The sequence below is a fragment of the Helicoverpa armigera genome, chromosome 6 (genome assembly GCF_030705265.1).
Source record: "Helicoverpa armigera isolate CAAS_96S chromosome 6, ASM3070526v1, whole genome shotgun sequence".
Taxonomy (NCBI): Eukaryota; Metazoa; Arthropoda; class Insecta; order Lepidoptera; family Noctuidae; genus Helicoverpa; species Helicoverpa armigera.
Genome location: NC_087125.1, coordinates 9,292,904 through 9,319,751, shown reverse-complemented (window position 1 = coordinate 9,319,751; position 26,848 = coordinate 9,292,904). Strand labels below are relative to the sequence as shown.

The 26,848-nt window shown below is 36.4% G+C and overlaps 1 protein-coding gene across 4 annotated transcripts in view; it reads left to right on the top strand.

The window, feature by feature from the left end:
- Nucleotides 1–26,848, top strand: part of LOC110371064 (inactive dipeptidyl peptidase 10) — a 108,040-nt gene that overhangs the window by 67,502 nt on the left and 13,690 nt on the right. For 3 of the 4 annotated variants that reach the window (XM_064035169.1, XM_064035168.1, XM_064035166.1), the window contains exons 3-4: nucleotides 25,704–25,949; nucleotides 26,658–26,761. In XM_064035169.1, the coding sequence (XP_063891239.1) occupies nucleotides 25,836–25,949; nucleotides 26,658–26,761 (218 nt within the window). In that variant the 5' untranslated portion in view covers nucleotides 25,704–25,835. Of the gene's footprint in view, nucleotides 1–9,277; nucleotides 9,334–25,703; nucleotides 25,950–26,657; nucleotides 26,762–26,848 lie in introns of all 4 variants that reach the window. The other variant, XM_064035167.1, reaches the window with a different exon arrangement.

Here is a 26,848-nt window from a genome sequence, read left to right as displayed (position 1 = left end):
TATACCTTAAACGAAAGCGCTGGTTAACACCTTTGTAAACTGTTAACGTTAACTGCTTTTGAGTAAACCAAGGAGTACGAATGTTGGTTTTTAAAAGAAAAAGGAACTTGTGGTTTTCATTCGTGATAAAAACTACGAAGTGTATTATTTTGGAGGCCATAAATTAAGTTGCGCAATTATTTATGAAAACCTTCAGCATTGTTATATTTACTTTAAAATAGTAGGGACTTATTTAATCTAGTTAGTATAGTATGTAGGTAAAAGGACTAAAATGTATGGTAATCTTTTTTTGCTGTCTTAAAGCCACATTGGCACAACGTCGCTACAGCGAGTGAGCAAGTTTTATAGATCACAATAAGCTCCGAGTAGATGACTTAATACTGATGAAAATTCTTTTTTTAAACTTCATAGGTAAGTTAAGCAGTAGTGCAAACCTATCGACAGCAGTAGCCCCGACTCTTATCGCTCTGATTTATGACGCTTATCAGCTGGCTCCTTACCCACTGATAGTGAACTCCAACAAAGTGGACGTTTAATCAATCACTTAGCCGCTGGCGTTTTCAATTTGTCCTTTTAAGCATTCCCTTATCTGTTACAAGTTTCAAGAATACAAATTCGATTAAGGCCCGCTTTGTAGCCTGTGATCGCACGCTGTTGAATGAATTAGATATTTCAAGGGAGTGGGGGGTGTAAAACAAAGTAGCTTTTTGAAGGACGGATTTCGATCGACGTCTTACGTCAACGGAGACAAGCCAATGATTGGGTGTGCACAAATAGTATGTAATATATAAGATGCAAGATTTGATAAATCTACAGATAAAACAACAGAGAAACATTTTTTTATTGGGTAATGTACCTCGTCAATCAATAATCTGACCGCGCATTTTGATTCGAAACATCTTTATATGTGTAAAGCTTCTGGTAGTATAATATGCTAGAATACATTTTAGTTTTAGCCCACATTATTTAAGGCAGACTGTAGGTAGGTATCCATTATGAAAACGTGGCTTCGGTAGGCCACCATAAGCTTTGACATCGCTGCAAGCCTCTTGTTTCAATCACATAGTTGCTTTTGAATCTACCTAGCGCATCCTTTACGGAAAACCTCTAGGGAAGCTCCCGGACCATATATTTATTCTAACCAACTTGTGTAGAAACAGACTTTGTTTAGAACTTGCACGCGACGCGAGAATTCTTATCCATTGTTACTGATACTTTCTACAGCAAAAGTTATATAAGCTTTCAGTTGTTTTAGAGTAAGTGTAACTACAAACTTTTAGTCGACCGATAGTTGGTTTGGGCGCATAAATCAGTATGACGATCAATGGAAGTACATACGTAACAACCATCAGGTATTTGTCCAGTATTAGATTGAACCTTCGATTTTATTCACGACCTTCTAAAAAAAATCCTACACACATAAATTTTCATTACGCCCGGGCAAACAGTCAACTGTTTAGTCTGCATTGGGCGCGTCTGCGTAGGCTTAGAAATGTAGGGAGGGTACTTTATCTCCCTATTCGTTTTGAGGGAGCTTTAAAATATGCAGTGGAATAGTGACGGCAATGTAAGAGGTCTCGGAGGTCCCGACACTGCATACAACAATTGGTTGTAATGAAATTTGTGGAACAACGTGGTATTCGGCGCACGTAGCCGCACCGACGCCGTTCAAATTGACGCCTAATTTAATTACAAGCCGCTGCAGCAGCCGACACGGAATTCATTTCGATCTCTTAAACTACGCTTTTTACTGTTCAAAAGACGATCAATATTTTTCTCTAGGCAGTCAATTGTTTATTTGAGGCTACAACTTACATAATACAAGAAAAGTCTGAGAGGAATCTTGTGTCATGTCAAATAACTCTATTTATTTCTTCCTTTTACCAAACATTTTTACTTCTATATGTAAATACAGTTCGCCCTATCTGAACTGAATCTCAATGGGCAGTAAGCTTTTATCCTGTTTCCATTCCGCAGCATATGAGTGCATATGACAGCACAGATAAAACAGTTTTCCGTAATCCCGGGAAAATCGGTAGCGAGAGTCTATTGTTTTGGGTTAAGGCGCCCAAGACGAGACGAGATCGCTCCCCACGGCACTCACTGCATTATTCCTAAGATGTATTACAAACTGTCCCAGAGTTTCTAGGAAATAAGCAACAAAGGAGTATCGTTTATAACAACACCAAACATAAATTTTCATTACAAGTAGGTACGTCTTTAAAGGAAAATAGTGCTCGGAGATCGCTTCGAACGGAAAACTTATTGCCTGTAAAATTGAACCGTAGCGTTACGTCATCAATTTTCAAACGATATAAAAACTATTTGCGTTGCCCTTTACATTGAATTGGTAAAGCATGATTTATTGCCATTTGAAATAATAACGACATTTTATATTTTAAAAGCTTGATAAACAGTTTACGTCTTTGAGATTAAAATGTATATCTTCTTAAAAATACTAAAAGGAATGCAAACAGAAAGTTTTATGTAAATGTCGCCTCCTTTGAGTCATAGTGGTGCTGATAACACAGCCTCCGGGGAGTGCGCCTGTCGTCTGATCCCAAGATGTATGCAAAATTGCCAATACGTGCTACAATATTGAACTGAATTACATTTTTAATACTTACATTCCAATATTTGACGTGTTAATGTTACATTTTTATAGGTTGAAGCGCTTTTGAATTTTGTGAGAATATACACCTTTTTATTACACCATATATCTGTAACGTTATGCAATAACTTCGAATGCCACAGATAACATAAACAATAACTTTGTTTTTTAAATTAAACCTTTTTACATACGAACTATTTTTTTATTTAGAGTGGACTGGCCAATTTTTTTGAAAAAAAATGCCGGATGCCATTAACTTTTATTTTTTTTTAACCTTTTTTTTAATGTCAAATGGCCAACAACTATACATTTTTCTGCAATATCGGCCATGATTTTTGACATTTGTGCAGTGAAACCTTTTTGCATTAAAGATTGTCATGTTTATTCAACATTCTTGGTTATTAAAAGTTTTGATATTATTCCGCGTTTTCTTTTTGCATTGTGTAAATTTTCCATGCATAACTTTACAGGGAATTATTAAATATTCGCATATTCTACGCAGGATGCTAATGGTATGCCAATATTAACTAGTTAAAATAACAGTCTACAGTACTTACATAATTGCAGAAAATTATAGCAATTTATTAAGAATATATCGAAAGAAGTTTGAATGACTTTTGACGAGAATTTGCTTTTTGTATTAAAATCCTGATCACCGTTTTGTATTTCGTTTGTCTTTGTATAACATACAGAGATACCATCTCAAGAAAGTTTAAACACAACTACAGCTAGATAATGATATCTGACCACGTTCAAGTCTGTTCAAGTTTGGACAAGGAAGGAATGTTCAGCTCGGTTCACGGGAACCAATTAATTTCAGATTCAGACATTTACGCAGGAATTATTCGTTATTCAATGGAAATGGGAAGGAAGGGAGATTAGGGTGCGATTCCGCTGTTAACTGAGCTAAGGAATGCTGTTAAAAGCTAAGAAATAAAACTTTTAATTTTTTTTTACGATAGTTGTTTCAGTGAATTTTAATTCGTGTAATGCGATGAATTTATGAGCTGGAGTTGAAGTGTGGTTGATTGAAGTTGATAAGTACCACCACTTTTAGTGAAGGGAAGAAACTTACTCCGAGGGTTTTTCTTATTCACAACGATTAAACATTGCCATCTAACTTACCTGCCTGGGCTGCCAGCCCTATTGGTATATTGCCGAGTGTAAGTAAGCGAGGTGGGCCCATTTTTTGATGCGTTTTATTAGTTTTAGGTTTGTGTTAATGTAATAGTGTGTACCTACATGCCATTATGAAATAGAAATATTGGCAGGAAAAGAATACAAATCCACAAAAAAAAGCTTGTAGACTTCTTACATGCTATCGACAAAATATCCGTTTAAAACAGTAACAAAGCTAGCTTAAAACAATATAGCACCTGAGGCAAGTCGATTAGCGCTAAGCTCGCTAGCGCCGCGTCGCGTGCGGTGGGGCAATGGCTAATAGCCAGCGATTTTAACAAATCACTTCATTGGAACATCGGACGGATAACTTATTGCCCGAGTCGTGCGCCGATACCCTTCGTTTTACCTTATGTTAGGCTACTAGTGATTAATTGAATTAAATAATTATAAGAATCGATTTTTGTTTACTTTTTGTAGAAGTTGTTTATCATCAGAAACAAATTATTACTTATTATCAAAAAAGTAGTAGCTATGATTTATTATCATAAAAGTAGTGGGTAATAAATTGCAAACTATTGGTTAATATTTTATAATTTCTTGCTTGTTTTAGGCTTAGGGCATTGACAGACAGGTAAGGACAGAGCGTTTCAAAAGAGCCAGAAAAACCAACCCTATTAAAAAAAAAATACTTACCTAAGTATAATTTATTTTAAATCTGGAACACGTTGACTTAATAGATATGAGCAATCAATGTATTTGAATGTTTTTTATTGCAAAAAAATTATAGGTACAATTGTATCAATAATAATATTGTTAAATTGGAAAAATAAATGTGTTAATAAATTAATATATTTTTGTGAATGCCAATTTTCGTGCCGTTCACCAGTCTAACCAGAGCTATTTTCAAGTAAGTTTATTTTTAAAGATATAATGACAGAAAATAAAAGAATTATTATTAAAAAAACAAAATACCCGACTGCACACTAAAAAAAGAGTAAAACAAGCCCCACAATAATATTTAATTTATAAATATTGATGGAAAGCATCGCAGGCGGGGACCAACAGAGGCTTATTTATAGTCATTTCGGTTGTGCACCATTTAGCAGAATTTTCGTTGGTGGCGGTCAAGGTGGTCCCCGCCTGCGATGCTTTCCATCAATATTTATAAATTAAATATTATTGTGGGGCTTGTTTTACTCTTTTAGTGTGCAGTCGGGTATTTTGTTTTTAATAATAATTCTTTTATTTATAACTTTTAGCTGTTTTATTTAACGAAAATGTTGTAGATGTAGAAGACTATGTATATGTAAGTACCATTTTAAATTATTTCGACGACATTTGGCTTTAGATTACGAGTGATGTTACTCCGCAACATAAATTTACCGCCAATCTGGACTGTTGGTAGTGAAGAAGAAAAAGAATTAGGTGAGTCATTACTGCTGAAGACCGTCAACGACGTGTGCCCTTATGCGTGTGCCCGCATTCGGGCTGTATACTCGAGCATATCCCCCTCCGCACCGCGCCGCGCGCCGCATGCCAGGCCACGCCCTATCTTTTTGCTTGCTAACGCATGAGTTGCTTTGCGTTGACGCAGAATTAACATGTTCCCGTGGGAATTTTGAGAAAAAACGTATCCTATATTAATTATTACTCCCGTGATTGAAATGAATCTAATGATACCGCATACATATTTTTTTAAAGGGAAAAGAAAAAATATCCCGTGGGACTTTTAGGATAAAATGTATCCTATGACACTCCCGTAATCAAGACAAATCTAACGATACCTCATACATCAAAATCCATCAAGCCGTTTAGGCTACAGGAGGTCACAAAGGAACAGACATACATACATACATACATACATACATACATACATACACTCGAAAAACATTACCCTCCTTCTTTGGCAGTCGGGTAAAAAGGCTTTAAATATCAATTAGTAGTAGCTTAATATTACTAGTAATTCTACTTATCCCTGTGTAGTGCGTGACAACATATCCATTACAATATCAAAACATAATAGTTGGAATCAACATTGTTAATTAATGCTGTTTCTACTAATCGCCAAATCAATTGTTGTAGATGTTATCGGAATATAATGAGATAGCAGCGATGCAATATGCATATTCAATAAGATAATGCATCAACACCCAATACTATTGTACTGTTAATGTTACATGATCAGTATACCGATATATTTATTATTGAATTCATCTTTTCATAGATAAGAAACTTTGAAAATAATCCGAAAAATCCAGACCTCAAAAAAGCATGCAGGTATGTGCTTCTAAAGTACCACTTATAAACGATTAGATGTATGTAAAGTTAGTGTAATGTCGTTGAAATAAATGAAATTTAGTTAATGTAAAAGTGTATTGCAATTGTACAGAAGAATACTGTTTATTAAGCTAAGAACACATTATTCTGAACGACCACAAGCACAACCCTCTACATCCAAAGAAATGTAATTTATTTGCGCAAAAAAAATATCCTTGCAATATTTTCTGTTTTACAAATCACTACGACAGACAAGCAAAGCAAACTTATTAGACGCAAACGTTTTAACTAAATGATTCACGTTACAATCTGTTATGAGATGCCATAAACACGAGAAAACGTTAAAGAGCAAACTGTTCACTAATTGAAATACATTACAAAGAATTTTAAAGTACGTTTATTACAAACAGAGCTAAAACACTTTTAGGAATGCAGCAATCGGTGCTCGCTGCATAAAATAATTTCAGCAAAAGCTTACAGATGTACTAACAGTTTTACTGAACTATGTTCGTACCTCGCTGAAAGTTTTCCAACAAAACATTTCATATTTCGCTAACTGAAATTAAAAATCATCATCTGACTAGCCTTTTCCCAACTATGTTGGGATCGATTTCCAGTCTAACCGGACCAGTGTTTTACAAGGAGCAACTGTCTGTCTATCTGACCTACTCAACCGAGTTACCCGGGCAACCCCTTGGTAAGCCTGGCTGTCAGACTTACTGGCTTCTGACTACCCACAACGACCCTCTGAAATATAGTTGGTGTCCAAGGCATAGGTACTTAGAAAGTACATACAAACTTAGAAAAGTTGCATTGATACTTGCCTGACCTGGAATCGAACATACTCATACTTGTCGAATTCTTTACCTACCAGGCCACCACCACAGGCTTTTATTTTACTGAAATTAAAAATCAATTTGCATTTTTATCGTTTGAACATTTAGGTTTTCAATAAATGACAATCAGTGCGATTGTAAATCTAAAATTAACATGAACATTTTCATTTGTGTCACAATGGCAATGAATTGACGACACGCAATTACTGTCGAGCCCCGATGAAAGATTATTCGTGGCGATTCCAATAAATTATTTACGATTGCATTTATTCATCTGTTTTATAGTTTTCAATGTGAAATGAGACAAAGGGGTGGTAAACGGGTTTTTTGCGATCGTAACACTGATTAAGTGGTCTTCCTGATTATTATGATTATTTATTTCTTTTCACAGAAATAAGACCCTGTTTTATTTTAATTTATAATATTTAAAACATATTTCTCGTCACTTAAACTGAAATACAAACTTGAAGTCGATGAAAAGCTGCCTGGTCCTCACTCCCTTTCAGTGTTCGTTACTTATTCTTATACAATATTCTTTAGGTTACCTACTATTTACACTTTCAGACACAAAAAAGGTAGAAAACAAAATAAAATCAATAACCAGACTAATCTATTTATAAGAACAACGTGCTAAATATAATTTAAATAGACAGGTTTATAAATAGGAGCTGTTAACAGTTAATGATAGCTCAAACAAAGTGGCTGGCATTTAGTCCGCTAATGGGTATTTTTCGTACAACATTTAGAATGTGGGTTGGGCCATAAAGTCCGCGGACATGGACGCCAGTTAACAGCTACTTACAGAGAAGACATTTAAAAATGCAGTGCCTTTTTCACTTAGCTTCATGGAGACTGGGAAAGAACACTGGATTGTTATTCCACGGACCTTGGATTTTAATGTCTTGCTAAATAAAAACGAATGGGAAACTACAAAAGTTTAAGTTACAAATAAAAAGGATGGAAGCTTAATTTCACTTTTCACTTATTATTTGCCAGTACCAGTAAGTCGAGTTCTTTCTCAAAACCTGAATACCACATGACACGACCAAACACAGTATTGTATACTTGATCTAAGGATTCTAGGACAAAGTACAGTTAACTCCGCTAAAGCTGCAACTAAACGCAAATGCTTAACCAAACAACCACTGAAGTAGACTTGTACTTTTCTTTAAGCTCAACGAAAAATAAAGAAACATTCGTTTATGTATGAACTTCGAAAATAAACTTCCCGGAAATCCAATCTCAAATACCTTATTGATATAACAAAAGTTGGTTCCGCACAAATGCAATCACAAGAGTTAGCGAGTTGTGTCATGTTGACTCTATCTTAGGGATCTATCAGACAGGGAGCGGGCACGCGGTCAAGCGTTCAAGCGGTCAGTTTTGCGTTCTATGTGTCATATTACGTTATATAGATAAACATATAATCATCGGCACGAATTTTGAGCGCTGACCTTCACTTGCGCAGAAGTGATTTATTGGGTCCCTTTTGTGGTATGAAGTGTGGCGCGGAGGCGATGTAAAGCGGTGATGGGCCCGCAGCGCATCGCGTCATAGCCATCACTCGGGATTGGTTCTTTGCTAATAAATAACTTTGCGTAGCTGAAGGTCATTGCTCAAGATTCGTGCCGAAGATTATCACACAGGAGGCATTCTGACCGTGTCGTCGGTCAAGTAGAAGTAGTAGTAGAGCTCGAACGCAGAACGCGAACGCAGAAAGCTCGTCCGCCTGACCGCTCTCTGTCTGATAGATCCCTTAGTGGCCACAAAGTAACTCATCATTAGCTAAGTGGGATCTCGCACCGCGCCCTGCACATAACGTTAGCATGGTGTTTACACCCTGCATGGGAAAACTGTCGAATCACCACACTACTCATATTTGATAGGAATTCTTTGGTAAAAGGAGGATACCAAAGAAAAAATGTTGGCTTTTTTTGTTGATATGAGAAATATGAAATTTAAAAAGCGTGTATTTGTAATTGAAAAAAGTTTTCAAGTTTAGTGAGAATCGAAAAGGGTTTTTTAAGAAGTACTAGCCCCAATTCTGTCTTTAAAATTAGCCACCAGTCTCCACTTCTGAACAAACAACCAAAGCATTTAATTTTAACCGATAGCGACGACGTGTTTAGTAATTAAATAATTGACTAATTACAGCAGCTAATCCTAGCAAAGAATAATAAATGAAATTGACGTCTAAAATAATCTGTGCAACATCAATAGTGCCGCAATAACACGAATGTCAAGCAGTTAACAGAATCGTTGGCACGTACGAACACGACAATTAATATTATTGATTCACGATATTGATCCCTATAAGCCTGTTATTAATGGCTAATTTCAAATGGCACGGGTACTGGGCGTTTAATGTGTTTAGTTAATGTTTGCACATAGTTATTAGGTAATACCAATAACACATAATGTTTTGTTTCAGGTGTGTGAGGATCGTATGTAAACTGAGCATGGCATAAACAGCGGCGTCTGGTAAACGTGAGTTATTTTGATATCAATCATAAAAAAATCTTAGTTTAATCTTTTGACGAAAAACTTCGCCAAATGATATGTACCTATATTGGGTACCTACTACTATCTGCGACTAGCACTAACTAGGCAGGCACTAGGGAAGATCTGGGTTAAGTACTCAATTCAATAATCATGCAGCCAACAATGAATATCCAGCCTACAAAACCAGCTTCTCGTCAAATAGGTATATTTCATGCTATAACTTTTCATACTTTTTCCAATTCGTCGAAGTCATTAAAGCGTTCTCTCACTGATGCTATCCTGTTCATTAGCAGAGCAGTTAATTGTCTGCCCACTTATCTCTCCTGCCAGCTACCTATAGGTACCTTACTGCCAGGTACAGTTACCTGGCATTGCAGGAAAGAACTCATTTTAATTCCAAGCTGTCCCCGCGCCGCAATAAATAATCGTGGACCATAAAAAAGCTAAAAACTGTTGGACCGTTTCGTTTCATTTAAATACAGAAATTTTATTTCACGGAACAGCGGATATGGTCGAAAATCGTACTATTTCTATTGCGAATGCGAAACTATATTTATATGTACGTTCAGTACATCGCAGTTTCATTTAAAAGGGTTATTGAAACGCAACTATTTTTAAATGCGGGCAATTCTGTTAAATCGAATTGAAGCTACCGTTTTGTAAACCGATAAAGAATGTTTTGTTCAGTATTTATTGCAAATACGTACTCTCAAATACAAATTCACTATACAATAAAGTGTTCGATTAACCAATCTAACTTTTAAATCTGAATAATAAAACCTAAATCAATAAGACCCGTACCATTGTTAAAAAAATGACACATAAAACTTAATAAGCCTACATTTTCCAATTACTGGCTATACAGTCAATGAGTATTTGTGGTATCCAAAACCAACAAAATAGTAATAATTCGACACCAAACGTTGGTACATGAACCTCATTCAAGTTGATAGCAGCGTCGTGAACGCAGTAAAATAACATTTTACTGAACACAAAGTTATGCGGGCAAAAGTTGCAGCCATTGTGGAATTTGTGGATGTAGAATAATAAATTATTTATTCAGAATGAAAAGTAACCTGAACTGTGAAGTTTCTACGTACCTGGGAACGCATTAGTATACCCGCACACTTCAGATTAAACAGTTGGCCGAAAGTTGACCCGATAGGAAAATTTTGATTCCAATCAAATTTTCAGTTATTCGAATATCGGCTAAGTACCTGCCCCCTTACTTATAAAATCTCTAATCTCCTTCTAAGCAAAATTTTACCTAATCACTACTTAAAGTCTTAAGTAGTGATTAAATGTTAGTTAAGACATGCTTAAGCAACGTTTATAAGTAAGAATTTTCTTAAATTTTTATATTTAATTCACGTTTATAAGTAAGGCTGCATATCTTTGTACCTAATACGCATAGGTAGGTATTGTCATTCGTCTTCATACTGATTTATCAGCCCGAACAAACTATCGGCCGACTAAAAGTTTGCAGTAGGTATCTAAGCAGGTACTCAGGCGTCATAACGTTTTGACCGGGTTTTGTTTATGACCATAATGACCACAATTTATGCGCGTATGCATATTGCATAAATTGCGGATATTAGCTGCTGGTGCTGTGGCCCGTAATTAGGATATATTACTGTTTCAGTTTAATTGAAACTCGTAATATCAGTAATTGTTTGGTATTTTAAGTCATTAAGGCGTTTATATGCTTAATTACCTCTTCCAAATTATCTAATCTTCCTAAATTGAGAGCATTAGAATTATAAGCAGTGTTCTTTAGGGCTAAAACTGTTTTTTTTTTTATTACTGACCTAACAGAAATGAAAGGGTTATAAGAAATCTTCCACAGTTTCAAACAAGACAGGTGTTATTTTATAAACCGTATTTTATGACGGCTCTGTGTCCTGTTTCCGATACACTTTATGTTTTGAAAGGGATTTGTGTCACTCGAAGAGTTTGCGATTCCCAAGTGACAGGTGCTGCCTATTCCATGTTCAGGATCCTCTAGAACGTGCATAGAATATATTATTAAACCTGCGGACCAATATTTTAAAGAAAATGTATAAACAGGAATTTAAAATAGTGATGTACCGAAGCGGGACTACTCTGTCTCAGAGCTGGCACGGCATCAGTCAACTCCACGAAAGATGAGCAATTAACAAAGCTAATAAGAATGCCTCTAATTAAATAACATCAAATACAGTGTTTACAAGTCGAGTGACATCTTGACGTAGGTACTAAAATATTCTCTCCGGTATTTCCGTTCGTCACGTCTGACGCACAGAATGTGAAAGAAAACAGGAAAATCACGTGAAAGATACTGCACATTAGCCAATAAGATTTAACGAAACTAGTTCAGGTTTTCAAATAAATTGTATCGAGTAACCGTTGGTCGAGTTCTTGTAAATTTTTTATGGGTTACCCGGCTCGGCGCGACTAATAAATCGGGCCGGGGCCGCAGGAGGCTGTTTGTTCCCGCCTCTGTCCCGGGTCCGGGATTCGTGTCCCGGCCGGGCCATTAAGCACACCCGCTACACGGTCACAATCTTGTTTTCCAATACGTATCGAACACCTATAGGTACATAGATGTTTTTATTGGGACTAATCTTCGAACAACCACGTTTCAGTGTTATGTTGCTAACGTTACACGATGTTCTCACATAGTTTTTGGAATTTAAAGTCCAGTACAGTACAATAGTATTTATTTAACAACCAAGCGTATAACTTATGTGTACTGTATGGAAAACAATAAAAAGTTCCATAAAATTATATCAGCCGCATGGACGCATTGCTTTCGAGAACATAAAAAAGTTAGTTCCATGGAATAGCCAAATTAGAGTTCCTAATTCAACTTCATAGTTTTACAGTTCACAATGAACACGTAGGTTGAAAGAATTGGATTAGAATACCGTAAGTGCAGTGGTTACAGTGAATAAAGGGTGGTAGGTAATCCATTTTCCCCGTAATCCATTTCCCGGCTTGACGGTCGCAACCCGACCGGTCAGATAAGCCGTGAACATACTTTTATGGGAATAGCCGCATATTGTAGCAGGTTTTATAATCTAACACACCTTCAAATCTTTTTTTAGAATTATGTTTTATTTGTGAGAAGTGTATTTTTCGTTTCGTAATCTGTTTTAAAAGCTAACTGTGTTTGCAGCGATTGAAAAAAAATATAGAATTTTTTATTTACTCTCTTCGATTGTGGCCTAAAATTAAATTGTGCAACCAAAATATAGGTATCTAAATGAATGCAGAAAGTATTAACTAATAAACTGTAAAGCACATTTTCTCTTACTCGTTAAGTAGTTAAGTACTCAGGATTATAGTGTAAGTAGTACGCCGAAAATATTGAAAAGCTGATTTGAATTCAACACCATCAGAATTACATAATATGTATGTTATAGTACCAAAAGTGTTGGCAACAAGTTGTTGTTCCACGAGACACAATAGAAACATGATTAGCTAGCTACAGTTAAATGTTTGATAATCATAGATAACAATAGAGCTGTATCATATATTCACCTCTACCTAATAGTGTTTCAATTACATACCTTGCAATTTAATGTATAAAAGTAATATAGGTACTTATTGGAAAAATACAACGTGTAATTAAAATACGAACAATTGAAAATTACTCCCGTCAATTAAAATTACGTGTACCCATGTAGGTTTGTTTTATATTACGCGATCGACATTCCATTTTCGAGTAATTCAGTAGCCCATCAAATAAACAAATACATTAAATTTACAGCCACGTACAAATATAAACATATGTATATCTGCATACATATAAAACAGAACATCAAAATTTAGTTTTTACGTCTCACTCTACAGTCGCTATTTATACGAACATTATATTAGGTAGTACGCAAAATGTGTTATAAAATCTTTATATACATTTATATACGTATATTTATATATAAAACGTAATAGAATTCCAGCGAGTCCTCCGATGTTATTATTGGTTCTCCCGGGGGATATTTCAAGATCTGAGGCGGCGACATTTCTCTTCATTGAAAGTGTTGACGACGCCTCTGATGACATTTTGATACCCCTTTTTGTAGAAATACTGAAATAACTATCATTGTTGACAGGCCGTTAGTTATCGTGCAAAAGTAACTATTTTGAAAATAAAAAAACAAGTTGGTATTTACTTCTATACGTGACTTCATTACGTGATCATGTGCAAAATTATTACATACACAGTTAATAGTTTGTGTACGGAATGAGCTCCGAAACTACTAGAAACTAATCAAACCTTACGTTAGAATATAGAGGCATCATATTCCTAAAAGGATAATCCAACATTCACCAAACTTTGTACTTTCTACATCATAGCTACATATGAACAACTTTTCCTAACTCTAAAATTTAAGATGAAATGTTTGATTCAGAACTGCAATACTAGTGCTATCAAAATGTATGGGACACGTATTTATTTTTATATATCAAAAGTTAGTTCCATATTAAAAAGTTATTCATATTTATGAGCAACATGTTCCGATAAAGTTAGTTGGGTATTTTGGAGAGACTTTATTTGAGTATTTCGGATTGAAAATTTCAATAAAACTTGAATGTATGAAAGCACGCCAAAATTGATTGGTGTTATTTAATCCTACTGAGCGTCCGTGGTTCGATAAGAGTATCTAATAATTAATAATACTGTACATATCTTTCGTAATCCACAGAGTTGTCAAAAAAATAAAAGATGATTTTATATTGTTTTCCATACAGTTATCATTTTCTCCATGATAGATATATGGCACATAAGATGTCGGCACCTTAATGCTCCTTTGGGAAATCAAAATAAACGGTAGCAGTCTTCCCTTCCCATCGTTAGTTCAATTGAATGGATACTAATGCACTTAAGAGTCGATTCAAACAGCAATGGATAACATGAACTGGATAATATTACTTAATAATACTAACTTATATGGTAGCAGACCAGACTTAGACATAAATAATTTGTTGTGTTACCTATATACCTGTGTCATGTAAGCACATCTTCAAGTGTCAGTGAAGACCCTATCGTCTTATGTAGGTACCACAAACAAAATTATTACACGCAATCAGATTTACATCAAATGATTAAACACCACTTTTCACAAAGTACAGTACAATACCACAACATTTTATTATAACGCTTTTCAATTTCCTCTTAACACTCAACCGAGCACTGCAATTGAAATTGCACTTTAATTATCTACAGAATCTTCCGGAGTAGCGGTGCAGCAACGTTTTCAAACAAATTGATGAAATATTGCACCCTACAGGAATTTATTTCAGCTGAAAATTGTACCAAGAAAATTCTGTAGAATTAACAATATTTTGTGGCGCATTAATTAAAGAGCTGGTTGCCTTTGAAGTCAAGTTGTGTTGCCAGCAATGTAAGGACTTGTGTTAATAGAATTTAGGAATTGCATTCGTTGTGGGTACCAAATTGCAATAGATTAACTTAGTATTTAAATATTTTTCATGGTCAATCGCATTTTTAATGGAACCAGATAATGCACGAAAAACAGCTCAGCTACATCTGGTTATACTGGAAGCCAACATAGTTTGGGAAAAAGGCTCCGAGGATGATGAGGATGACAATGCACGAAAAATTTTGTTACCTATCAAACAAAGTGTTAAATCGTACATAAACGCTTCCCTATCATCCCAATTCCCAACTATATTTTATCATACCAATCAGTTGTTTACACTGACGAAATCACGCTATAAATGTTAGTGCCTCGTGTAAAATTCTAATAGCGTACAATTATAATGCGTCAGTACTGTTGATTGCATATGTCACTCACACAGACGGTGCACTATGCAATTAGGCTGCAGCTGTATATTTGTAGTCAGTAGCTTCTGTGTGTTGCTTTGTAAGTTCACTGACTTCTCTTCTATCTGGTGAAATTATTTATTCAGGTAATTTTGGTTAAAGTAGAGCTTCTACCAACGATATGTGTACTATTATGTAGTGACTTTAAATGTCATGATGCTTGACTGTTACCTGTGAAATGACGCCAGATAGGAAAGAAGAAGAAGACATGCTGATGAATGATAGTGCCATGTGGTTACTGCTCATAGACGTACCTACACATACAATACGACAAAAAAAGGGAAAGAAAAATAGGATTCAAATGAAATCAAAAACCACCGCAAAATATCTCCACGTAAAGATCCATATTCTAATATCTATTTTGGCTGTTTATCGCGTCTTACATTTTATAATATTCGTGCCTTTCCCCAGCGTTACAAGTTTTCCTTGTTTGTCAATTTTCTATTACCCAATATTGGCAGCGGGGTGAACGGTTCAAGTCGCAAACTGAATTTGTTTTAAATTGTCTCTCTTTCCGTGGATGCTGCATATCAATGAGACAGAGATACATAACTGAGACTTTGAAGTGGCATTCGGATAAGTATCTAACTCTTTAGTTAAATCTTAGAAAAACTGCATTCATGGATTTCCAACAGATGCGCACAAATCTTTCTTAGATACTTACCTATACGGCTTTTTACCATACAGCGAAAGAACATATACAATATTTAAATCCAGATAAATTTAACATTTCCCAAAATACAATTTAGATCAGAAAAACCAGCCAATTTGTGTACCATTTCCAAAATATTTGACTGCAAGTTGGTAACGAGCCAGTTACCGCTGCTAGGCAGCACGATCCGACCACTAGGCGGCTCAAGAGCTCGGTCTAAGTCCGTGGCTAATGACTTGCGGCTCACATACAGACTCCGGATATCTACGTACGTATATAGTGTGAACATTGAGACAGCTGGTAGATTTGGGCGCAAATAATTAGGTGGTATCAAGATAAGATCGTATCGTGGAGCTCGAAAGAGCTTATTGATTGGTGTACCTAATGATGTGCAGATTGATTTTTGCTAGAGATAAGAGACTTTATTGAGTACACCTAACTCCCTAGTAAGCCTCATAGCGCTTATTTTTTTTACGTCTTTATATAAAAGTTAAATTCTTAATCATCATCATGTATCGGCCTTCAGAAGTTCACCCTAACGAGTGCCAAACCATCCTGGTTGGACAGCCCACACACGTTCATCCAAATTACGTAGTGCCAGTCATCTTCTTCAATTCGTACAACATGTACATAAAACAGGAAATAATTTCATGTTTTACAGAGTAATCAACGTTATTAGTAAAGTGAACTTCTACTAAACATAATAAATATTGAAATGAAAAAACTTTTACGGAACATTTCTTGTTTATTATACGGATCCCGGACATTTTTTCCGACATTTCGAACGATTTGCAACGTTCATGATCAGGGGGAGACACTTTTTTATGATTATCTTTGGATATGGGTTGAGTAATATCAGAAATTATAATTATGACATATTTTTTATGAAACATTTTATTGATTACTTACGCTAATTTAGCAAGGCTCTTCATGCTTCACAGTTCACGTAACCGCAAACTTATTTTACCCAGAAAATTGGGGCGATCTCTTAGGGATATAAAACAACACATTCAAACTTGTGTCGGTCAGTCCCCCGGGTCAAACATCCTCAAAGTTTAAATGAAAAATGCCGTCAAATGTTTTTATGCATAAACAACACTGAAAATTGAATGCGCTCACCTCGTGGCGGCTTTATTTGAGCATTAGTCAAGTCACACGACGGAGCACTCGGCTCTATTAACGTCGCTTGAGACTTCAAACTAATGATCTGGAATCGAGATGTGAAATCGAATGCACTTACACCGGGATTATGTTATCGGACTGCAATTCCACAGTCTGAATTTGAAACGTTCAGCTTGATGGCATTACGAATGTTAGTACAATAGTGATCCGAGATAAGTTTAAGTTGAAGACGAGGGAGGACTCAGACGGGCTAACGATGTTGTTACTGAGCGCTGAGCAGCGAGCTCCACTGCACAGCTCAGGGTAATGAACCGAGATTGAGCGGCTCTTGTACTCGTCTCCCTTCACAATATTTACCACAGCTGCCCACAGAATTAATTTAACAAACATTATTTAAACGAAGAAAATTCTCATTCAGCTAACACTTTCAATAAACATTTTCTTTGACTTGAAATGTGTTTACGTTGAAATTATCACCACACGATTTATAAAATAAACTATCGTCTACTAGTTTTAAATAAATAAGCAAACTGAAATTAATACCCAGTAAATGAATAACTATTTTACTAAAGTTGTTCGCATATTCAATGCAAAACTTGTCGGTGAAACAAGAAACAATGTTACGCTAGGCAATGTTAGCACATCGTTTAATAGTGGAATATTTTTCATTTTTGTTGTACAAAGCGGAAAACGGGCGAGTTAGCCAAACTTTTAATTGACATACCTACCTATAAACTTGTAACAAATTCTATGAACGTTTCACAAACAAATTGCACATTTGCACAGAAATACTGGCACAGAAACGGGACAGGAAACCCTTGAACCACAAAAAAATAAAGTGTATTTTTATTACGCACCGAGATACAAACACAAGGTATTATTAAATTTTTATAGACCTTTTTGTACGATTGTTTGTTTTTATGTGCTTTTCTAAATATTACATTTCCTTTGGTTTCCACCTTCAAGGCGGTCAACGTTGTGTCTTAATGTGAAATAGTGTTGCGGAAACATCGTCTTTAATTTTCTTTTTTATCTTAGCATGCTCGCATTCACGGCCATTCCACGTTAAAAGCGAGCTTCATACCTAAGTAATGTAAATGAGTAGCTCCGGCAGTTCACATAAGTTAGGAAGCTATGCCTAAACAGAGAGCTAATCTATAGCATTCACGATAAGCGTGACAGTGAGGGCGCGTGCCTCATCACGCCGCGTGAGTGGCACGCCGACGTGACGGCCATGACACGGACCCAGCGATTGTTCGATGCCGTCGCATACACACGCGAATGCATTCTAGAGCCATTCACTATTTGAATAGCTCATATTGACAGTCTAGCTACAATGATTAAAATTCTTCCTTTAAATTCTCCGTTATTACCACGTAGACTGACATAGATTACATACGAAGACTCATTACATTACTGAAATAAACACACATTCCAATTATGCCCTAGTTTTGTTTTTGTTCTTACGTATTGCAAAACTAACTAAAATACTGAACGTGGATGTTATTGAGTTAAAGAAAATATCTCATTGTAATCGAGTATCGTTGCTGTTGAAAATCAAAGGCGAGAAATCTGATAAAGCAACACGTTATTGGATTTAACTTCCACCGGAGAATTGCGAGCGAAACTAAAAAAAAACAGTGCAAGTTTAATAACACGTGTGTTGCGAGATTTTCATATAAAACGACAAAAATAAAACAAGGGAAATTCAGGCGCATTCGCGTTAACTCGGTATGTAGCTTGTTACGTAAATTTCAACAATATACAAAGGTATTCTCGTAAATAAGGACACACACAAAGCGTAAAATGAAAGCAAAGGGAAGCACCGACATGATTTAGAGAGAGGTAGCTACATAATAATATTCAAGAAGCGGATTACCATAACTTAACGGAGAGATTGGCTCGGCCTACCGTGGATCATTATTTAAATCACTGGCTGCATGCAAATTACTCAGATATCGGATAAACATGAATTGAAAATTAAACAGCGGTAGATATTCAATCGCATTCCGGTTATCCGTAAAACAGTAAATAAATACCGATTCACGGTTCTGTTGCTTTTTTAAATAAGTAATGAAGGTGTCCGTTCAATGAAATTAATGAAAAGTATCCAAGAAACTGGAATAAAGCAATACATTATGCTCGAAAAAAAAAATGTGCCGCCTGCATAATATTTTAATTGACTCTTTCTTTAAAAATACTCGTAAATCTTCAGCTACGAATTTAAGCACCTTCTTTTTATGTAGCCAATTGGCTATATCGGCTTCGTGGAAAACTCGAATCGCCTTTTGACCCTCGATTCTTTTGTACTATCCCTCACCTGCTCTTTCAATTTGAGACCACCACACACCCTTGTTTGAGGTCAATAAAGGCTTTGTCGAGAGTTCTTTTGAATACACCTCGACCTGCTCATGTTAACTCTTTTACATTGTAACCTCATTAATGGACTCCAAAATAATTAACAGCTGAAGTTCTTTTAATCCCGTTTTAAGGTTCTTAAAATCTTAAATTGTATGTCACTACGAACACTTAACGGACGGGAATATATTGTAAAGATAGACGCAACAATGAAATCACTTTCAAATACGTTGAAGATAAAGTTTTCAAGATTTCAATTAAGTCGAGTCGCGTTTTACTTTAAAAATCAGTCTGTAAAACTGTTGTTGTAGAGCATAAAGAGAGCTCAGTCGTATTCACAGTCGGGAAGCCCCTTTTCAGATGAGACTTCCACGGAAAATGAATGTCGCTTACGGCTCACCTCGACGATATTACATTTTTTTCAAGAAAGCCTTTTATGATCGGGACTACGTAGTATTTTCTTAGTTTACATTTTAAGATAAATCGAGTGTGTCTTTCTCATTTTTATAGGGATTCTTGCATATCTTAATGGGAAATCATCAAATGACCCCGACTGGACTGCCAGACTCTTACTGACTATAACCCACCCACCATATACCTTCTTAAGCCCTTTACGTCCCATGGTCACGGTAACTCTTTCGAACAATCTCGCAGCTCCGGTATACAATACACCTTGCAGCTAGTGATCCTCAATGCTTTAATTTACGATCATCCCACGGTGTACACGAGGTCCTCATCAATTTTCACCCGTAACCAGAGCAACCAGTGCGTGTTACTAACATATCGGTTGCCGTAAACTATCCCGGCCGATGGAAGGTGACGATCAATCACAAGTTACGGTACAGTTAGAGTAGCCGCACAATGTAGACTAAACAGTCGGCCAACAGTAACAGTATACCAATAGTTGGCAAAAAAAATGAAGAAGACCTTAATTCTAATAAAGAAACAGTCGGTCTGATAACGACTAAATACCCCATCGTCTGCCTAGCCTTTTCCGGCTAAATACCTCTTCTCTTTCTTTGTAGTATGCATAAAAGTAAAAAGTATGTTAGTACACCATACTTTTCATTCTGATTTATAAGCCCAAACAAACTATCGGCCGACTAATTTGCAGTATGGTACTCTTAGTGAGGACTAGTTCATTCCCCTGTCTTCTGCTGCTAACGAGTGAAGTAGTATGTAACTGAATAGAGCTAGAGAGCTGGCATTTGTACGAATGTGCCAAGTACCGTATTGTACTCGCCAGGATATTAAACGTCACCATCTATCAATATTACACATTGCATTATCTAGAAATATGTTATTACACACATATCCAATGTTCTGTAATTTTATTATGTAAAACGTGATAATATTAAGATACATAGTATTGTCAAAGATATAGTGAGTGTAAACAGTGATATACAATTTGCTGCCTGAAAGTGCAAAATAAGTTTTTCAATCATGAATCGAAAAAGCAAACATCGCAAACATTTTTATGTATTTATCTCTCAGCGGAAAAGAGAAAAACTCTGTGTTTTTCACACGTAAATCGAATTTTAGATAAAAAAGAGACGTTAAGTTTTGTAAGCTTCACGTTCCAAAAAAAAATTAAATGCTTAATTATTTCCCTGTACAGACAGTTTCAGATAATTAGTATGTATTTAATAAATGATTAATAATCTCTCCCTTATCTCTTATGTAGTGCATTGGTTATATACTCCATAGAATATTCATTCATCTCGATTTCCGAACTGAACTCAGAACTCCGAGCTAGTTTTCGATCATCTCAGTTTATTCTTTTATTCATAGCCTTTCCACTGTCCGATGGACTATGAATAACGTAAATTTTCAGCTTTCAGGAGGTTAAACTATACAGGTGAGAGGATGGGCTTCCCGCCAACTGAAATGAAGTTATTAGCTGAAGGGGCGTTGAGATCTTACAGCGATAGTGGGCCATTAAATCACCATTTAGCTTGAAGAAGTCGCAAATATGTCGCGTACTGAATTTATAGTTTAATGGTTTAGTAGGTAATTGACTTCATATAGAAGAGCCGTCGTGGTTGATAATCAGGTAGGAGGACATCATCATTGTCAATTGACGATGAGAAATTTGATGATCACTAAATAAAAGGGACTTTATAACCAGAGATCCCATCATGAAAGAAGAATCTCATCTGGCTGATGATGTCCAATCTCTCATTTATGGTACCTGTTCGGAAACAACCGAATAATTTTCAAAACACCTTCACGAGTAACTGATTTTATTTCGATTGCCAACTGATAAAAATCTAATATTAAGTCCATATAACACATAAAAAATATTCAAAAATAAAAAAGCTAGCTGCAGTCCGTAATCTCTTTAAACTGAGGCCATAAACATCCTACTAATGAATTCAGTAATTAACATTAATAGCCACCACGATGAAAGTTTAAACAAGTTAAGTTTAATTTCCATTCATTTAGCAGGCTAGTTATTTAAGTTGGCATTGCAGAGGTTATCGTGAAAAATGCCTTCGTAGGTAAATTTAAAACCTAGCTACTGTAAAAAACTGTATATAAAATCGCATGCAGGTTTTAAAAATCATATTCATATACCATTAATAGCATACCTGAATAACAGCAATTAGATTTTCTGTTTTTTTATTAACCACTTTATGAGTACCTTGACGCTAATTTAAAAAATTAATCAATTAAAATTCAAAAATTATATTATACGTCTAGGTAAAATAATAAACCATATGAGAGTTGTCCTTTACTTACCCTCATAAAAATATTATGTCGACGCGCGCTATTTTACCTCTGTACAGATTCCACTACCAAATTCATAAAGTCCTGAAAACACTGAACAAACAAACGATGCCTCTTTCCTGTTTTCATTAGCTCTCCAAACATTTTGAAACATGCAATATCAATGCAAAAGTTTTTTTTTTGCCTCTTGAAGCCACTATTGCGTTCCGTTATAAAAACCTGCAGTCATTTGTTCAATATTCTGTAGTTTCATTTTCACTTATAAAGGTCCTCCTCCAATTACCCACTCCCAAATCTATTTTTTTTTTAATTTATTCCTTTATTTCAGGCAACTAGGGCCCATAAAAAAACAACACATATATTAAACATAACAATACTTATAAACTAATACATAAAAATTCTCCTACTAATACAAAAACTTAAACATACTATAAATATATAAACACAAAAAACTTTCTTAAATATATCTGGCTATCTAGAAGAGATCGCTCATAGCGATAAGATCGCCCATTATGTCACCTGTACCTATAATTAGTTCTAAGATCAAAAATGTAATAATTAGTGTGCCTAATAAAGTATATCTATCTTTCCACCTATATGAAGTCGTATCTTACATCATTCATACACTACCCGGGTGTCGGTTTTACACCACGTCCCCGACGCTCCCCGCTTTCAACGGGTTTTTGATAAAGAAAACTCGGTGTTTTCACTCACGGCTAACACGCAAGTTATGGGGACTTAGGGGGAATGTTTTGTTCCTCTTATTTTTTCTGCTGTTTTGCTTCCTCGAATAGTTTTTTCATGTTATTTTCCTACTAAACGGATTGGTAAGCTTTTGAGTTATCTTGTAGTCTATCGACATTTAAAGACAGTATCAGTTCAACAATTATTTTACATTAAGGACTACCTTCATGTCGTTCACTCATGTTTATAAAGTTAATATAGAAAAATGTATATTTTCACATAGTAGGTTATTATATCCATACTCCTTTGATGTTTTCCAGCAGGCAATAGCCATTGGTATTTCCACTTCGTCGAGTTTCACCACAGAATGGCAAGGGCCGTTGAATCGGGGAACCTAAAACGTAAGGGCAAATGTAAATGTTAACAACTAAAAATAAAACGTTTTACGTATGTACATAACACTTCCCTAATAAACTCGAGAGAGTTCATAAAAAGTAATCACGCGCAATTATTATTATAGCTTCATTACGTCGGAGGCAACTAATGTCAAATCAGGTAGGTATATTAAGCCGAAACAAAAGACATTAAAAGCTCGTATATGAGCTAGTTAGTTAATTTTTTTACAGTAAAATCATGGCGTTAAAACGAAACACATTAACGGAACATGCTTTAATAGCTTTTATGGGATCATAAAAAATATCAAGCGAAATAAACTGCGGCCCTAGGGAGCACAAATTGAATTAGATCCTGGCGAGGAGCCAGGACGAGGCTGTCCTTGACACACTATCACTAATCTAGATTTAAAAGGACAATAACACTATTAAAGTGACAATAGCAGGTTGCACTAGAGCTTTCGTAATAATTATAAAATTAAGCCAAAGCTTTGGTTCTTGCCAGTTTGTTAATACAAACAGCCGCAATCCTTGGATCAAAAAAAAATATTTAAAACTAAAGTAAGAAACGGAAAAATTATTGTCATATCCATTGGCATAATTATTATTAGTGAACCTGCACTATTTACACAAAACAATTTAATAAAAATTCCTAGCTCAAAACTACTCTAAAACTCCCCAAATAGCTTACCTAAATATTTTTGCAGGTGGCTGTAAATATCGCACACATCTGTACCAAACAAACGCTCTAAATTTATGTTAGCGCAAAACAGCACAAAGTTTAACAATACAGGCACATAACAGTGTGACCGTGAGATCTTAAGCGGAATCGTCTTGAACGAGAGCTCGTCCAGAAGTGCTCCGGAGGCAACAAACTTGCCGAATGGCTTCCTAGTACAACGTAGCGGAGTCGTAATAAATCCTCACTTACCTAATTAATGCTATAAATCCGTCCCGGAATTCCAGGTGGGGCTTGTCGCAATCCCACTGCAGACCGCTGCACTCTACAAACTATAGTTTATTTAATATTTTATTTCGCTTTGCGACGATTGTTGTTTTAAAAGGGGTTCAGAGTTTTGTTGGATTATTTTTGCAGGAATTTTCAACTGTTCCTTTTCTGAAACGAATAAGGCGGCTTACGCTTTTATATTTCTGCTACTTAAATTATTTTTAACGAAAATAAAGACGTTGCTGTTCAAGGAAGATAAAACTGCTAAGATTATTCCATACAATAGAATTAAAACGCGAGCATTTACTTCCATTTTAAAACATCTGAAGTCGTCGAGCATTGCAATCAACTCCGTTTAATAGCCTTCTGGACTGCCTTGCTAAGTTTGCTCTACTTAAAAGCTAATTATAAGAAACATGTTTAAGGCTTGAAATTGGGAGATCTGGGCGCTTCCCCCGGCTTTAGTCCATTGCACGTCATTAATCTGAGCCGGGTGCAACAACTTTTCGCTTGGAAAGTTTTGCTCCTTGTTTTACCGGAAGACACTTGACTTAAGTAGTTTGACTACGGTTTAACTTTTGTTGAGGAAGAAAAACTTATTGCCTCGATAACTTCGAGCTGTGTAGATACTACTGGAAATGTAGGGTGCTCAACCGTAGCCTACGATTAGCGTTCTCTGCTCTAGTTCATTTGAAAAAGGAAGAAATATTAGCAGTATCCCTGCCAAATGTGCACGGGGCCGGTCGACGCCAGCCAGCCTACGGGCATGCTGCCCAAGCCATAAGCCATGTCTAGTAATTTACGCAGCCGTAATTCTTACAGACGTTTATTTTCGATTTATTTACTATCTGGTAAGCGCATTCGATACGTTGTAATGATCGACTGATCTCAATATTCTGGTAATAAAAACGCAATCTATCTAAAAATCGGATCTAGAGAGCAGTTGAAATAATAGTTAAAAGAAGTCGTAAAGTTTGCGCAGAGAGAATGTATGCGCGAGAGTTGGCGCCTCTCCAACACCCCATGGTATTGACGGGCTACATCAGCAAAAACAATTAACAAAGGTATCCCATTACTTTGCATTGTACCAATAGTTGTACTTATTTAAGAAAATGAAAGTACTTTCGCACTTGTAGGTATTAAACCCAAAAACTGTAGCTTCCGCAAATTCTCACATTACATTCAGAAAAAATACCTGAAAACAGCAGTTTGCTTTCGAGTTTTTTACACAATAGTTGAAAGAGGCAGTAAAAAGAATCAAGAGGCGTAGAGTGCAGAACAATGTGAGGTTGCACTGGCAGCTATTTTTCAAGCGAGTGCACGTCGGCTGCGGTCGGGTCACCACTGTGGCGGCCTGTGAAGCGGCCGGACCGCACGCATTGCGGTCTGTTTTGTTTCTTTTCACCGCATAAAATTGAAAATTCAGCTCCAACAAGACCAGTTACGCCAGTAAATGCCACTTTATTTCGACTTGCTGAACGAAATTCCGAATATTCAGTTGGATTCCGCTCGGGTACAATTGCATTTAAGATAATTAGTAGTTTACACTGCAGTATTTTCACATAGTAACTCACGTACATATATGGAAAGCATTGAAACATATAAGTACCATAACAACATCTATTGCCTTGTCTACAGTGATGGGGCGGATTCCGCGCACGCGGCGCAGCGGAGCGGCAGGCGGCGCGCGCGCAGGCGGGCCGGAGCGCGCGGCGGGCGCGGCGGCGTAGCGCGGCGCGGTGGCGGGTGCGCGCGCGTCGGCGCCGGCGCATGCACGCCACCGGCCACACGGACCGCTCGGGCGGCGGCGGCGGCGGCGGCTCCTGGCGCCTCCCGCCCGACGAGACCCTGCAAGTCGCCGACCCCAAGTCCGCCAAGGAAGAGGTGACTTTCACTCTTAAATAATTACACACTTGACCAACTGCCTTTTTCCATAAATCATCAGAGGAATATATACTTCTAATATACTAGCTTCCGCCCGCGTCGAGTTCGGTTATATCGCGTTTCCAAGGGGAGTTCCCTTCAAAATTCCAGGATAAAAACTATCCTATGTTCTTTCTCAACTCTATCTCTGTACCAAACTTCATTAAAATCAGTTCAGTGGTTTAGACGTGAAAGCGTAACAGACAGACAGAGTTACTTTCGCATTTATAATATTATTCGCATTTATAATTTTATTACTTCACATGAATATGTTTATTTAAATATTGCGTTTAAAAGGAATGGTTTTATTTTTATCTTCAAACCATGATTTTGTATTTTTTACCGTTTTCTTTGGACGCCATACTTCACAACTTTAAATTTTAATAGATTTTAAAATCTAGAAAGGAAATAAATCCAAGAACTTTAAAATGTAGAATTCATGAAAAACAATATTCAACGTTCAAAAGGGCAATCGAAGTTATACAGCCTTCGTCGGCGGAACCGTCGTAATATCGCGTCATTGAACCCGACACCTTCCGGCGTCATAAATCAAATTCCCATTTCTTCATCTATTTTTAGCGACGTTCGAGATTGTTGACGAATGTCATTTCACTTTGCCGCACCTCCGCCACCCTCTTCGACGATTCTTTAAACGATTTCTTTTTCCAGGACTTATACCAAGGAGATGGCCACAACTGGCGGAGCATCATATTTTCTTTGATGGTCATCAGTTTTGTCATAGCTGGTATAGTCACAGCTATTTATCTATTGGGGTGAGTGCCCTGACCGTCTTTTATTGTTCATGTTCTACTTTATCATTTCTTGAGAAATACTTTGTTATAATAAATGACTTAAGTATG